Consider the following 16,836-nt stretch of genomic DNA (forward strand, 5'->3'; position numbering starts at 1 on the left):
GGTCTGAGATATGCCACTTTCTTTCCTATTTTGTGCAGTATTGACATTCAAGTGAAGTTGGCAGGAGAATGTGTTCGAGGAAGATAAGAGGATATTCAGAGATTAGAGGGTTCGGTATCTCCACCAGTAAGTGCCCTCTTCAGGGATGGAACTCTCTCTCCTGGATTCATGGCTTTTACTCTGTGACATGGGGCAGTAACTCAGCCTCCCCTGGACCCCGGTCTCTTATTTAGGTCAGAAGCAGTGTTCTTTTTTTTTTTTTAAAGATTTTATTTATTTATTCATGAGAGACACAGATAGAGAGAGATGCAGAGACACAGGCAGAGGGAGAAGCAGGCTCCATGCAGGGAGTCCGACATGGGACTCGACCCTGGGTCTCCAGGATCACGCCCTGGACTGAAGGCAGGCGCCAAACCGCTGAGCCACCCAGGCTGCCCCAGAAGCAGTGTTCTTAATTCTCACTCCATCAAGTATAATTTGCACTTGAGGCCAGCACAGGGTTGCTACGGTTTCTGCCTCTTATTTTACGGGTGAGGAGAGGGTGAAGTGAATGAACAAAATGGTGAGATGTGAGAAGGATAATTCTGTCCTGGTCCCAACTTCTCTCTTCTCCATTGGTGTGTCCAGAGGTCAAGTTCGTTGGACGTGCCTCTCTCGGCTAAGTTTGAGATGCCCTTTGCTATATTTATCTTATAAAGGCTTTAATAAAGGGAAAGTTAGAGTCCCTTCATATCACGGTAGTGGTAAGGTTCTTTGGGTCCAGGTTGGGCTAGTCTCAGGCATTCCCAATGTACACACTCTCTTTTGTATAAGATCTTGCAAGAAGAGTTGAGTTGTTTCTTAATGTAACTATTTTTCTGTGCAGACAGATCCCTTTAGAGAAGAATGCCTCCTGGAAATGCTTCTTTTGTGACTGAATTCATTCTGGTGGGGCTCACAGACCTACCAGATCTCCAGCTCCCCCTGTTCTGCCTGTTTCTACTCATGTATGTGGTCACTGTGTTGGGAAATTTGGGCTTGATCACTCTAATTGGGTTGAATTCACACCTCCACACCCCCATGTACTTTTTCCTCTTCAATTTGTCCTTCATAGACTTCTGTTATTCTTCTGTGTTTACACCCAAAATGCTGACTAACTTTATATCCAAGAAGAATATTATCTCCTACAGAGGGTGCATGACCCAGCTTTACTTTTTCTGTTTTTTTGGCATTTCTGAATGTTATGTGCTGACATCAATGGCCTATGATCGCTATGTGGCCATCTGTAACCCACTTTTGTATAATGTTGTCATGTCCCCTAAAGTGTGTTCCCTCCTTATGCTTGGTTCATATTTGATGGCATTCTCAGGTGCCATGGCCCACACTGGATGCATGCTGAGACTGACCTTCTGTGATGCAAACACCATCAACCATTATTTTTGTGACATCCTCCCTCTGCTCCAGCTCTCCTGCACCAGCACGTATGTGAATGAGCTGGTGGTTTTCATTGTGGTGGGCGTCAACATCATTGTGCCCACTGTCACCATCTTTGTGTCTTATGGTTTCATCCTCTCCAGCATCCTGCGCATCAGCTCCACTGAAGGCAGATCCAAAGCTTTCAGCACCTGCAGTTCCCACATAATTGCTGTTTCTTTGTTCTTTGGATCAGGTGCATTTATGTATCTTAAACCATCTTCTGTTGGGTCTATGGATGAGGGGAAAATCTCCTCTGTCTTTTATACCAATGTGGTTCCCTTGATGAACCCTTTCATTTACAGCTTGAGAAATAAAGATGTTAAATGTTCTGTGAGAAAAACTCTGAGTAGGAGGCAGTTTTGATCATAAACAGCGTCTCTAGTTAGTCACAAGACAGGGAGCTTCTGTTTTTAATTATAGTAATTTCATTGGCAACCTTCTTATCCTATTTCTTTCTTATCATGTTGAAGGAAAGGAGAATCTTCTCTCTATAATTTATTTTTACTTTTTTTTTTTTTTTTTGCCCAACAACATCATATTTTTACTCTTTGTAGAGTAGGCTTCTCTTTCTTCTCCATTTGCACACTTTCTTCTCCCCTTTTTTCAGTTAGTAATAATATTAAGAAATAAGCTTATTATCTATTTTTTTCTTTATCATAGTGAACTTTTATTTTTTTTCTGGAATATGTTTATTGCATGGATTGGAAAGTAAAGCTCAGAGTGGCTAGTGACTTACAGCTGTCTGTCTTCTGAATGAAAAAGTATAGACTAAACTCTCAGCCTTCTGGTTTCAAGTCTACTACTCTGTAGTGTACTTTGCTTCTACTTTATTCTATTACTTTTTGTTTCCATAAGCATGGAAAACGAGAAAGCATTTCTGATTTCAAAACTGACTCCGCTTTGTTCCAGGATGATACATGAATTTCTCTCAGGATGGGTATTGCTTTCGATTGTTTATTTGTTTAGGAAAACATTCTGATGTTTTTCTTTTTTTCCCCTTGGAAAAGGGGAGGCTCCACAGGCAAGTACAGTTCAGAAAGGACTGGCTCAAATGAAATGTTACTTTTTCAAAATTAAAATAAAATGAATTTGATGATAGGAATTAAGAAATATACTTGTGATGAACACCAGGTGATGTATGGAAGTGTTGAATCACTATATTGTACACTTGACACTAATAATTACACTGTATATTAACTAACTGGAATGTAAATAAATAAATAATAAATAAATAAATAAAAAGTTTTAAAAAATAAAATGAATTTGGAATGTTCATGCATACTTGTAATTCACAGAGCAAGACAGAGGAGAGAAAGGATCTCAGAACATATAATTAGGCCATGGCTCAACAAGACACATAGCCAATAAATAAGAGGTCTCGGTGTACAGAATGGTCACGGAGGATTTAGAAACCACATTTCAATCTCAGTTTTAATCCTGCTCTATACTGTGCTGTAAAAATATAGTCTATAAAGCTTTCATAAAATTTATAATGTACAGTGAGCATACAGCAGTAGTGTTTGGTGGAATGAAGGGGAAAAGCGGTAGTCACATTTGTGGGACCAGGTAGATAGAGGTCATTTCAAAAGATAAAGCAGTATGTAGTAATTAAAACTCAAATTAGGAAGAAGGAATCTGGAAAGCAAAATGATTCGTGATAAAAGTCCCTTCTTATGATTCTCCATGTCTTCCTGGAAGGCCCCAGAAATATGAGGATCACAGGATTTCTCAAGTTATTTGATATTAAAAAAACAAAAAAAAAAAAGTTAACCTCCCTAGGACTTGAGGACATAAAAAAAACTAAGTCACTCCTGTTTTTTGTTGACTTCTAGATGCTACTTCTTATGAATTTAAGATATAACACCCTCAAGTTGTGATTAGGGAAGCAACAATAATTTCAAAGAAACTTTTGGTGAATAAATTAAATTATGTGCCTTTTCTGTAATAGGATGTTGTTTTTCTTTGGAGAAAAGAGGCCAAAAATTTTTTATTCTAAAAATCCTTGATCTTAACTAAGCAATGATGTCAACATTTTGTAAGATAACTAATAATATTTACAATTTTACTTGCTTTCTAATATCCACTTTAGATGTAGATGTTGTGAGGGATGCCTGGGTGGCTCAGTGGTTGAGGATCTGCCTTTGGCTCAGGCCGTGATCCTGGAGTCCAGGGATCAAGTCCCACATTGAGCTCCCCTCAGGGAGCCTGCTTCTCCCTCTGCCTGTGTCTCTGCCTCTCTCTGTGTGTCTCTCTTGAATAAATAAATTAAAATCTTTACAAAAAAGTTGTAGATGTTGTGAAAGTTGGCAAGACTGGTATTTTTGCTTGTTGTAGATGTTTAGCATTGCTAAACTTATGCTTTGCATGACTTCTTGTACCACATCTCCTTACTCCATTATTAATATGCTTTTCATCTAAGTTTTATTTATATAAAATGGTTGATCTAAGTTGGTGTTTTCTTTCATTCTTTTTTAAAAATTTATTTATTGTTCTCTCTCTCTCTTTTTTTTTTTCGAGAGAGAGGGAGGAGGAGGGGCAGAGGAAGAGAGGGAGACAGAGAATACTAAGTGGGCACCAAGCCCAGCATGGAACTCCAAGAAGGGCTAAATCTCACGATCCTGAGATCATGACCTGAGCTGAAATCAAGAGTTGCGTGCGCAACCAACTGAGCCACCCAAGCACCTTACTGTCCCTTTTGATAAAATTGTTTTCCTTATTGAGACTGAAGTGCATCTACATAAGTAAATAATATTTGTGCTATTTTTGGGACCTCTGTAGATATTGCAGAGTTGCATCCATTCTGTTATATATTTAATCACTATTTGAGGTGGCCCCAAGAATGTGTTAAACCTGGTCACTAATCTTTCATTCAAGAGGACTGAAAATACAAATTAAATCTGTTGCATTTAGAGAAGGTAAACTTTCTTTCAAATTAGTGTCCATTTTCTTAGATTATTTTTGAAAACAGTAACTACCAAAAGTTTAAATAAAACTTGTAAAATCTATTTTGGCAAAGTTTAAAAGAAAGAGACTTGGGGGCGCCTGAGTGTCTCAGTTGGTTAAATGTCTGCCTTCGGATCAGGTCATGATCCTGGGGTCCTGAGATCAAGCCTCCGTCAGGCTCCCTGCTCAGCTGGGAGTCTGCTTTTCCCTCTCTCTTTTCCCTCCTCCACCCCCGCTCATCTCTGTCTTTCTCAAATGAATGAATAAAATCTTAAAAATAAATAAATAAATAAAGTGACTTAACTATGACTTTTAGTTAGCAAATCAAGCTCCCTGTGTCTATTTGGACTTCTCTCAAAGGAAGGGAATCAAGTCAGGGTGTTTTACACATAAAATGTAGAGTTTTCCTTAACAATTCTTGCTTTTTGGAGTTATCTGAATGGCACTAATGAAATAATGAAAGTATGTATGACTGTGTTGAAATTGGACAGCTGAGCATTAAACAGGTAAGCCACGAGATTCACCTGTGCCTGTGAACTAAGAGCTGTTTCTAAGTCAGTGTGAACACTTCGAGTTTCAATGCCTAACAGAACACAGTCCTCTTAGTTAAAGAAAGTTCCCTGATTACATCCTGATTTTGGTTAATTGACACTTTCTCTAAGCAAGCTGCCGTTGCTGTTTAGGATTAAATTTGGAATGACCAGTGTGCACTGTAGTTAAGGGTTCTTAAAAAAAAAAAGTAAAGAGGGTTTTGAGTTCCATGTTTCCTTAATTTCTGAACCCCAAATTTTTAGATCTTCATCATCAACTTCTCTTTATACTGCCTTCCTATACACACACACACAGTCTTCAGGTCTTGTGTTTTATGATTACTGTGTAACAACTACAGCATGAGATGCAACCCACTTTTAAAAAAAGTTTTTATTTAAATTCCAGTTAATTAACATACAATGTAATATTGGTTTCAGGTTCACAATATAGTGATTCAACACTTTCATACAACACCCAGTGCTCATCACAACCAGTGCACACCCTAATCCCCATCATCTATTAATCCATCTCCCCCACCTACCTCCCCTCGGATAACTTTCAGTTAATGTGTTGTTAGATTCGGGTTGCTAGTATTTTACTGAGAATTTTGTATCTATGTTCATCAGGGATATTGGCCTGTAGTTCTCTTTTCTCTCTCTCTCTTTTTTAAGCCGTGTCTTTATCTGGTTTTGGTATCAAAGTAATGCTGGACTCAGAATAAATTTGGAAGTTTCCCTTCTTTTTTTATATTTCGGAATAGTTTAAGAATAGGTAGTGGAGCACGTGGGTGGCTCGGTCAGTTAAGCGTCTGGCCTCGTCTCACGCTTTTATTCAACAAATTGGATAACCTAGGAGAAACAGATAAATTCCTAGAAACATATAAACTACCAAAACTGAAACAGGAAGAAATAGAAAATTTGAGTAGACCAAAAACCAGCAAAGAAATTGAATCAGTAATCAAAAAATTCTCAATGAAAAAAGTTCAGGACTGTAGGACTTCATAGGTGAATTCTACCAAACTTTTAGAGTTCTCCTTCTCCTTCTCCTTCTCCTTCTCCTTCTCCTTCTCCTTCTTCTTCTTTCTTCTTCAGATTTTATTTCCTTATGTGAGAGAGAGAAAGAACACAAGCAGAGGGAGAAGCAGAAGGATAAGGAGAAGCAGACTCCCCACTGAGCAGAAAGCCTGATGCAGGACTTGATCCCAAGACCCTGAGATCACACTCTGAGCCAAAGGCAGATGCTCAACTACTGCCCCTGGCTTTAGGTTTTATTTGTTATTTTTCTAGCTCCTTTAAGGTATAAGGTTAGGTTGTTTACTTGAGATTTTTTTTGCTTTTTCCTATATTGCTATACACTCCCCTCTCATGACCACTTTTGCTTCATCCCCAAAATTTTGGACCATTGTGTTTTCATTTTCATTCATTTCCATCCATTTTTTATTTCTTTTTTATTTCCTGGTTGACCCATTCATTGTTTAGTAGAATGTTCTTTAACCTACATGTATTTGTGGTCTTTCCAGATTTTTTCTTGTGGTGGACTTCCAGTTTCATAGCATTGTTGTTAAGATGGATGCATGGTATGACTTTAATCTTCTTGAATTTATTGAGAATTGTTTTGTAGGCTAATATGTGATCTATTCTGGAGAATGTTCTGTGTGGTCTAGAAAAGAATATGCATTCTGGTGTTGGAGGATGGAATATCCTCAATATGTATGTTAAGTCCATCTGGTCCAATGTACCATTTAAGGTCACTGTTCCCTTGTTGACTTTCAGTTTAAATGATCTGTTCATTAATGTTCTGGGGGGGGGGAGTAGTTTTATACATTGCTTGCAGAGATACGAATTATTATAGTATTTGGGAAAAAACATGAAATTAATTAAAAGAATATTATGGGAATCTTTCCCACTGAAATAAAAGTATTGTATATCAAAATGTATGCACAATCATGACTATTTTGTCATTGCTTTTGGTGATAAAAATGGAAAAATTATAGAATTCTATCAATGTGGCATTGTTGTTAAAGTTATGACATGTCCAAACACGAATTTTGGGAGATTTTAGTGAAATATTATTAAATGACAAAAGCAAAAGGTAAAAAAATATGTAGTTTTGGGCAGCTCGGGTGGCTCAGTGGTTTAGCGCCACCTTCATCCCAGGGCGTGATCCTGGAGATTCCAGATCGAGTCCCATGTCAGGCTCCTTGCATGGAGTCTGCTTCTCCCTTTGCCTGTGTCTCTGCCTCTCTCTGTCTCTCTCTCTCTCTGTCTCTGTGTCTCTCATAAATAAATTTTAAAAAATATGTAGTTTGTAGTCAATTGGAAAGCCCTTATAAATCTATTTGGTTATATCAGCATTTAGGAAAATAAGGAATGATGTTGTAAGTTGTAAACATAAATGACTGGGCATGATGGATGAAGGGGAGCTAAAACAGGAAAGAGAGTGCCAAGAAAAAGGAACAGAAGGCAATGGTGTCTAAAAGATACAAACCATTAATCATATGATCAAGTATGCCATGATGTTAACAATATATATGTGTGGAAGGATATGTATGTACATGTAATATTTTTATAGGTATTTAAAATATAATTAGCTATGTGTTAGCATTTGTCTCTAAAGAGGTACTATGAGAGAAAAAAGATCTCTACCTCATTTATTCCAGAAGAATATGCAATTTTGAGTAGAATATGAGCTTCCAAAGACACCAAGATATAAGCATCTTCATCCATGTACAGTTTCATACACCTGCCCTTCCCAAAGGGTTTAAACTATGGAGTCTCCTGGGAAAGTCCCTGTATCAAACCCCTGAGACCTCCAAGCTCAGAATAAGATCATATACATGATGCTCCCTGTTATTATGTTGAAAATCAAGAGAGCTGTTAATATTCTTTTATTTATTTTTGTAGTTTAATGATCACCTCTGGGTAAAATCATTATTAAAAATAATGATCTTTATCTGAATGAGTCTCAGAGCAAGTCGAAGACTGAGATTATAAATGCTCTGAGCCCTCCACACAAATGGAAGTCAAAGTATTTGGTTGGGCTCTATTACCATCCATAGCAGCAGAACTTTCTTTTTGGAGATCAGTGCTGGAGAGAAAACCACAAGGCAGCTGTGATGCCACTAGAGAAAGAAGAGTGAGCATTGAACCCTTATGTTTTCATGTTTTTCAAAACCCAGAGCTATGGAAAGTAATAAACTATTCTGCTATTACCAGCTCTGGCCCTGGGCACAGGTGATCACAGGATCTGCATAGGAAGAAAGTAGAGATTAGATATAGCGCTGAGCTAATGGGGTTTGCAGAAGGATTGTCTCCAATCTTTCTGCCCCTTAGGGAATTTCCTATGAAGGAGACCCAGCTTCCATTCCTGACTTAATGACTTTCTTACTGTGTGTGCTTGGGAAACCAGAGTCTCTGCACTCATGATCTCCTACACAGTGTCCGATCTGGATCTGTGGCCAGCACAGGTAGCCAATGTGTACTGATTAAAGATCAAAAGTACAAACTGGAGTAAATGAAGGAATAAAAAGTACAAGTGACAAACTAAAGCAGAGAAAAGATGACAAATTTCTGCGCTTCTTCCTCTCTTGAAATAATTCTCCCATTGTTACTTGAAAGTATTTTGATGCCTCCCAGATACTTGTCTTCCTTGTATGAGCAGAGCCAGATCCAGCTTTCTGTAAAACAGCTAAACTTCAGCAGAGTCTTTTGGCTTTTTGGCTCTGGATTGGACTGGGCATGGGATTGCATAGGAAATATGGATTCTTTCTCAATGTGATTCTACTCTCCTATCTTTCAGATCCTGCTGGAAGAGCATGGATATGGGAAACAGTTCCTTAGTCACTGAGTTTATCCTTGTGGGTTTAACCAAATATTCAGAGATTCAGCTGCCCCTGTTCTTCCTTTTCCTAGGAATCTACATTGTCACTGTGACAGGAAACCTGGGCTTGGTCACTCTAATTGGACTGAATTCTCACCTTCACACCCCCATGTACTATTTCCTCTTTAATTTATCATTTATTGATCTCTGTTATTCTTCCGTCATCACCCCAAAACTGTTGGTAAACTTTGTGTCAAAGCTGAACACCATCTCTTACGCAGGATGCATGACTCAGCTCTTTTTCTACTGCTTCTTTGTTAGCGCAGAGTGCTATGTGTTGACAGTAATGGCCTATGATCGCTATGTGGCCATTTGCAAGCCCCTGCTCTACACAGTCACCATGTCCCCGCAGGTCTGTTCTCTGCTGGCTATGATTGTATATGTGGGGGCATTTATTGGTGCCTGGGCCCATACAGGATGCATGCTGAGGTTGACCTTCTGTGATGCCAACAGCATCAATCACTACATGTGTGACATCCTCCCCCTCCTGGAGCTCTCCTGCACAAACACTCACCTCAATGAATTGGTGGTTCTCATTGTTGTGGGCTTTGATGTTGGTGTGCCCAGCCTCACTATCATTGTCTCCTACACTTTCATCCTTGCCAGCATCCTCCGCATCCGTTCCACGGAAGGAAGGTCCAAAGCCTTCAGCACTTGTAGCTCACATATAATTGTTGTTTCTGTTTTCTTTGGGTCAGGGGCATTCATGTATCTTCATCCTTCTTCTGTTTTGTCTATGGACCAGGGGAAAGTGTCCACGGTTTTCTATACCATTGTGGTGCCTATGCTCAATCCTCTGATCTACAGCCTCAGGAATAAGGAGGTTAAGGTTGCTCTGAAAAAAACCTTGAATAGAAAAACATTTTCCTGAGCTGGAATAGTATTAATTATTATAAGAGAACGAACGTGGCTTTCTTTTAAAATTGTTTTTGTTCCTTTATAGAGGTTTTTTTTATGTTGAAAGAAATTAAGTATAATAGAAAGAGTGTTGGACATGGAATTTGAAGGCCCAGGTTGAAAACCCTGCAAATGGGGGGCATCATATTACTTTATAGTGTTACTGGGATGAATAAATTAATGCAAATAGATGTTTGTAGAATAGTATTGGGGGCCGAATACTATGTTCTCTCCTCTCTTCCTACTTATTCAACCTCTCTCTTTCTTTCTTCCCATTGTTTTCCTCTTATCCTGTAGAGAGAACATTCACAGACTGTCTTATCTTCCTGCGATCTCTATCATCATGAATGGCACTATCTTCTATTCAACTGCTCAGACTCCGAACTGGTGTCTTCCTTGATTCCTCTCTTTTTGCTTGTCCTCTATATCCAATTTATTAAGTACTGACAATTCTTGTTCTCCTCATGACACTATCATTTATCATCTGAAAACTGGCCTCCTGACAAGTCACTTCCTCTCTTGTCTTTATCCCTTGAAATCCGTTCTCTGCACTGCAACCAGAGTGTTCTTTCTATGCTTACCATAAGATCTCATGTACCTTAGTTTACTCTGTTCACTGCAGTTGTCTTCAAGGTAAAATAAAGTTCCCCATTATGTCTAACAAGGATCATATCTTGATCTTGGTCACATCCCTAGCCTGACTTTCTGTCATCATCACCTCCTCCTCCATGCCTTTATTCTAGTAGTCTACTAAACTCACAATGAACTTTCCCAAATTTATTAAATGCTTGTTCTTTTGCATGCTTCCCTACAAGCTCTGCTCTTAATCTGGAACACCCTCATGTACCCTCTTTGCCTCACTCAGCCTGTCCATCCTTTAGGTTTTAGATTATCCAGAACCTCTGGGAAGTCTTTCTGGACAGAAGGTAATGTTAGATGACCTTCAGTTATATGCTGGTAGCATTCTGTGTAGACCCTATTGAGGTATGGATCCCTTTGTACTCATATTCTTTTTCCCTTGAAATGTACAATCTGACTCTACTTAATTATAAGAAAACTTTAAGAAAGTCATTTGCAGGAAAATTTATAGTTAACCACAATGGAGTAGGTTATGTAAGAAAGACATATTTATCCAAGTTGGACTCTTTAAAATGTTAGGAAAAACATTTGAGAATGTTTAGGGTATAGGGGGTTTCCTCTTATCTTTCCCTATCTTTCCTTGAAAATTCATTTTTGCTCATGGTCCCTCCATGGTTGGTTGGCTATCCTTCTATCTATCTATCTATCTATCTATCTATCTATCTATCTATCATCTATCTATTATCTATATATCTCTATCTATCTATCATCTATCATCTATCTATTATCTTTTTATTTCTATTTTTCCAGCACACTCTCATTACCAGTTTTTAACACTCTTCGTTTTCTGTTTATACTTCAGGTATCACCTGAAGGAAAACAACCGCCTAACCCATCTTATAAGGTTTAAGTGCTCTGTTTTGTATTACCCAGAGTGAAGTAGTCAGGCCTGCCACAGTAATGAGAACAATTTTCATATGCTTTTGTAATTGTCTGATTATATGTCTTCCCTGTGAGGAACGGCACCATGTATATTTATTCTCTCTTATACCCGTAATGGGTAGCAGAGTGTATAGCACTTAGTGAAAGCTTAGCAAGTATTGGTGGGACAAATGTATGCTGGCCTATTTGATTTTAAATTTTGAGTCAAAAAGGGGATTTGGGGGGAGAAGAGTCACTCAAAAAATTGTTAGCACTTCTCCCTCCTACAGTGATTTTCTTAATACTTTGCTTTCATATTGCTTTTCTTTTTCCATCTTCTCTTAAAGCACAGTGATGGAAAACAGAGATTGATTTGGTTTTATTTAGATGGCTGTATGTATGCAGGAACTGGGGGAAGGGAGGCAGGGAAGGAACTGGGGGAGGAGTTGGGCAGACTTCTAGCAGCAAAGTAGAGTAAGCTCACAGTTTCTGGTGTCAGACTACCTGGGTTTAAATTTCAGCTCAGTCATTTGCTAATTATGTGATTCTGAAAAAGTTACTTAACATTTCAAGATATCCATTTCCTCAACTTTAAAATGAGAAAAATAATAGTGTTTATTTAAAAGGGTTTTTGCAAAGTTTGTTATCTTTTTGCTTGGGATGCAAACTATAGTACATGGGGTGTAGTTCAGTGTTCGCCACCGTATAGTAACGCCATTTCATTTCAGAACCTCAGATTAAGTAACCTGCAAAACAAGAGGCTTGGTTGGATTATGCCAGGTATTCTATTTATTTAAAAAATCTTGTGTTAATTGTGTCTCAATTATTGACTTACACACTAATAAGATTGAACTGGACTAATAATTTACTACTTGGGTATGTGATAGAATCATTCAGGAAACATTTACAATTATGATCTCTTGGTTCCATCTCAGACCTACTCAATCAGAATATGTCTGTGGGCAGGATTCAGGAACATGCACCTTTGGATTATTTTCAAATGATTATGATATTATTTGTGTAGATAACTGGTGATTTAGAACTTTCCACTCTTAAAAAAAAAAAAAAAAAAAGAACTTTCCACTCTTAACATTCTGTGATTCTAAAATTGTCTCTGAAGAAAGGAATATGTGGGCACTTAGAAACTTTACTGGAAAGGAGATTTTGTGGTGTCAGGTTAAACTAAGTGATCAATGTTCTCAGCATATAAGTAAATGGCAAATGATAAAATATGGTTAACAATACAAGAAAAAAATTCAGCCTTAACAGAAACAAAAAAATGTAAATTTAAAACAACAGTGAGATGTAATTTTATTCTATCAAATTAGCAAAGATCTAAAAACTAGATCCAGTACTGGATGGGACTATAGACAAAAGGCATGTTGTGTACTTGTAATAGGAATGAAATGTATGATTTATTTTGGATGACAGTATTAAAAAAAACCCTATGCTTGTTCACTCTCTGACCCAGCAATTAAGCATTAGGAATTTAGTCCAACAATGTAATGAGTGATGTGTACAAAGATTTCCTTACTAGTTGTGGGGGAACTTGAATGAATACCTTCCTGATGTGACTGAGTATGCAAACTAGACTGTCATTCTGGCACTTCATTTGTAAAGAATTCATTTAGGGTGCCTCAGTCAGTTAAGTGTCTGACTTTTGATTTTGGCTCAGATCGTGGTCTCAGACTTGTGTGATTGAGTCCCACATGGGGCTCTGCACTGAGCCTGCAGTTTACCTGAGATTCTCTCTCTCCTCTTCCTCTGCCCCTCTCCTATGCTTACACACTCTTTCCCTAAAAATAAATAAAATATTTTAAAGAAGAATACATTTATAAAGGATTTCCCATGACCAAATTAATAAAACACCATGAAATTGTGTACTCATGAAATTCACTGTTGAAATCAACTTATGATTTTCATTTATTAATAGACATTTCAACATCTACTTACATTTTAAACAGACTTCTTTTCTTACTATGGAATTTTCTTCAACTTTTTATTGGTCTGAGAATACAGTAACCATTCCAAACCACAGGAAATATATTAAACAAGGGGAGAAATGGAAGGCAACATTTTTTACTTAATATTTATCTGATAGCTAAAAGCTATCTCTACATCTCTTTTCTTCCCAATTCCTCCTGGGATTTTCCAGCTGTAATGGCAAAAAAAGTAAGCTATAATTAATTTGCAGGCAAGTACGTTGACTATTTCACCTTTATTTCTTAATTATAATTAAGTCTAAAACGTATGAATAGGGATGAAGGTGTTAGGCTGTGGCATATTCTAGAAGCTTAAAAATTTTTAAATGAATAAATTACAATATATATGGACATTCATCTAAGTATTGTTTGTGTGAAATGAGAAACATAAATGTTCAACAGTAGACAATTGATTAAACAGCATGGAAGAAGCATTCAATTAGAAACTAGATTTTGAAATTTATATTGTAGAAAACATTAGAATGAAAAAAGGTGTATGTACTATATACATTGCATGGTAAAGAAATCAAATTGCAAATATTATGTAGAAGATTATCTCAGTTTTCAAAAAAATGCATTATATATGTGTGTGAGTGTGTGTAATGTATTAATAGGTGTATGCACACACATATATATTATGTACTTACATATATATGCATGTTTTTTCTTGGAAAATTTGCAGATTTACTGAGATTAACTATTGCACTTTGTATTATTTTTATACTTTCCACAATGGTCATGTATTAGTTTTAGAAAGAGAGGGACAAAAACCCTATAAGATGACAAAGCAAACTTTAAAACTGGAGAATGCCTGGATGACCTAGGGTTTGGCAATGCCTTCTTAGATACAACACAAAAGGCACAATCTACATAAAAAGAATTGATACACTGGACCTCACTAAAATTAAAAATTTCTGTTCTTTGAAATATACCATTTTTGAGAATGAAAAGACAAGCCACAGACTGGGAGAAAATATTTGTAGAGACATATCCAATAAAAGACTCACCCAAAATATACAAAGAATTCTTGAAACTTAATAAGAAAATGAACACCTCGGTTTAAAAAAAATGGGCAAAAGACCTGAACCTCAAGAGAAGATATACTATGGCAAATAAGTATAAAAGGGTGCTTAACATCATATGTCATTATGGAGTTGCAAATTTAAACAATAATTAGACACCTGTTAGAATGGCTAAAATCCAAAACACTAACACTAAATACTGGCAGGAATGGGGAGCAAAAAGAACCCTCATTCATTACCGATAAAAATAGAAAATGGTATAGTTACTTTGGAAGACAATTTAGTGGTTTCTTACAAAACTGATTATACACCATTTGATTCAGCAGTTGTGTCCCAAGGTACTTACCTAACAGTATTGAAAACTTATGTCTACACAAAAACCCTCACCTGATGTTCACAGAAGCTTTATTCATAATTGCCAAACCTTGGAAACAACCAAGATGTCCTTCAAAAGGTGAATGGATAAATAAACTGTGGTACAGCACCAAAAGACATGGGCTATCATGTACAAAACACATGAAACAGCCATAAATGCATATTACCAAGTGAAAGAAGCCAATCTGAAAAAGCTCCATACTGTATGGTTCCAAATGTATGACAATCTGGAAAAGGCAAAAGTACAGAGATAGTAAAAATATCAGTAGTTGCCACAAGGGTTTGGGAGGAGGGATAGATGCATAGGTGGAGCACAGGGGAATTTTAGGGCAGTGAACCTACTTTGCATAATACTATGATGGTAGTTACATGCCATTATACATTTATCAGACCCATAGCATCACAACACAAAATTACCCTAATGTAAGTATGGGCTTGAGGTGATAAGGATGTGTCAGTGTTGGCTTGCCTGTTGTAATAAGTGCACTACTACAGTGCACTATGTAGACAGTGGAGGAGGGTGTGCATGTGCATGGATAGGGATATCTGGGTTCACAGATGGGCTGCACTTTCCACTCAGCTTTGCTGTGAACCTAAAAGTGCTCTAAAAAATGAAGTCTATTAAACATGAAAGAAGACAGTGCTAAGAGGAGAAGGAAAGACAAGGCAGATGTTAGAGGATGAACAAGCAATAGAACTACATGAACTACATTGAGGGACTTAGTTGGGCATATTGATAAGCTGCGAGGAAGTAGCCTGTAGAGAAGGGAGAAGCTGAACCTTGAGAATGAGCAGGGACGATTGCCTGAGTAACATATCCTGCAGACACAGGAGATCATGTAGGAAGCTGGATTATCCTTGGATGGGAGTGGACGCCTTTGGTAGTATTTTCAACACCTCCATCCCTTTGTCTTTCTCCATCAAATAAGAGAAAGGGATTACCACCCACTAGTGGTGGTAAAGAGATGGGACCTCTGGAGAGGGAGGGGAAGGTTTAAAATAAACTATAAAGGGGGCTGAGATGACAGGGGGTTGGGTTAGCTGAGGTCAGAGGCTTTGTGGGCATAGACTTGTAATGCTCAGCACCGGCGGTGAATGACTGGGAAACTCCATTTACTGTGAAAGAAGGGCTTTCAGAGGGAGGAAAGCAGGAAGCCTGTAGCTAGGACTGTACCTGTGTCCCACTTGGGCATTCACATACTAATTTATATACTAATAATGCAACTCAATGAAAATTCATTTTGTACATTTTTCATGAAGTGATGCTTAGTTTTCCTAAATCACTGAACATATGCAATTTGACAAGTTTGTGTGAAAGTGGTGGACAGCAAATGTGTCCTAACGAATAGATCTATTTAATAGTGCTTATATATTTTTTAAGATTCATTTATTTATTTATGAGAGGCACAGAGAGAGAGAGAGAGGCAGAAACATAGGCAGAAGGAGAAGCAGGCTCCTGTGGGGAGCCCCATGTAGGACTCAATCCCAGGACCCCGGGATCACGACCTGAGCCAAAGGCAGATGCTCAACTATGGAGCCACCCAGGTGCCCCTAATAGTGCTTATAATGAATCCATTTGTGCAATTTAAGATTTACTTTATTTAACCATGAGTGAATTACCTGTGATTCTCCACCCCCAAATCCCCCACAAGGCACCCAGCATTTCTTTAAGAAGGCACTCTTGGAAATTAAGACTCCAAGGGGATTTCCTGTTTTGTGGGATGAATTATTATCAAAGATTTGCTCTTAATGATAAAAATAAAGGCTAAGTAGCAAATAACCACTGTGCCATACAATATGATAAAAATAAATAAATACAATAAATATAGGACAACACAGCTATCATACGTTTCCATAACTGTTTCAGGTATAAATATTATGCTGAAGGGCCTAAAATGAGCTCAGTGCACAACAGACATCAATGCACATGAACTCTACTTACAGCACTTATTGTATAACTCTATTGTGTTATAACTGTATTTTTGTGTAACAATACATGCACTTTGTTTTCAGAGCAGCATTGACCAGTGAAGCATTTTTACTCTAAAATGTAACATTTGGGGGACGCCTGGGTGGCTCAGCGGTTGAGCACCTGCTTGGGCTCAGGGCATGAATCCGGGGTCCCAGGATCGAGTCCCGCATCGGGCTCCCTGCAGGGACCCTGCTTCTGCCTCTGCCTATGTTTCTGCCTCTCTCTATGTCTCTCATGAATAAATAAATAAAATCTTTAAAAAAAAACACTTAACATGCGA

At 37.8% G+C, this 16,836-nt stretch overlaps 2 protein-coding genes across 2 annotated transcripts; both read left to right on the forward strand.

The window, feature by feature from the left end:
- Nucleotides 1–885: 885 nt before the first annotated feature.
- LOC121500148 (olfactory receptor 145-like) lies at nucleotides 886–1,818 on the forward strand. The gene has a single exon (XM_041771622.1). The coding sequence runs from the start codon at nucleotides 886–888 to the stop codon at nucleotides 1,816–1,818; it is 933 nt and encodes a 310-aa protein (XP_041627556.1).
- A 6,925-nt stretch (nucleotides 1,819–8,743) lies between these two features.
- LOC121500147 (olfactory receptor 145-like) lies at nucleotides 8,744–9,679 on the forward strand. The gene has a single exon (XM_041771621.1). The coding sequence runs from the start codon at nucleotides 8,744–8,746 to the stop codon at nucleotides 9,677–9,679; it is 936 nt and encodes a 311-aa protein (XP_041627555.1).
- The last annotated feature ends 7,157 nt before the right edge of the window (nucleotides 9,680–16,836 follow it).

Source organism: Vulpes lagopus, chromosome 10 (genome assembly GCF_018345385.1).
Source record: "Vulpes lagopus strain Blue_001 chromosome 10, ASM1834538v1, whole genome shotgun sequence".
In the NCBI taxonomy this organism is placed as follows: domain Eukaryota; kingdom Metazoa; phylum Chordata; class Mammalia; order Carnivora; family Canidae; genus Vulpes; species Vulpes lagopus.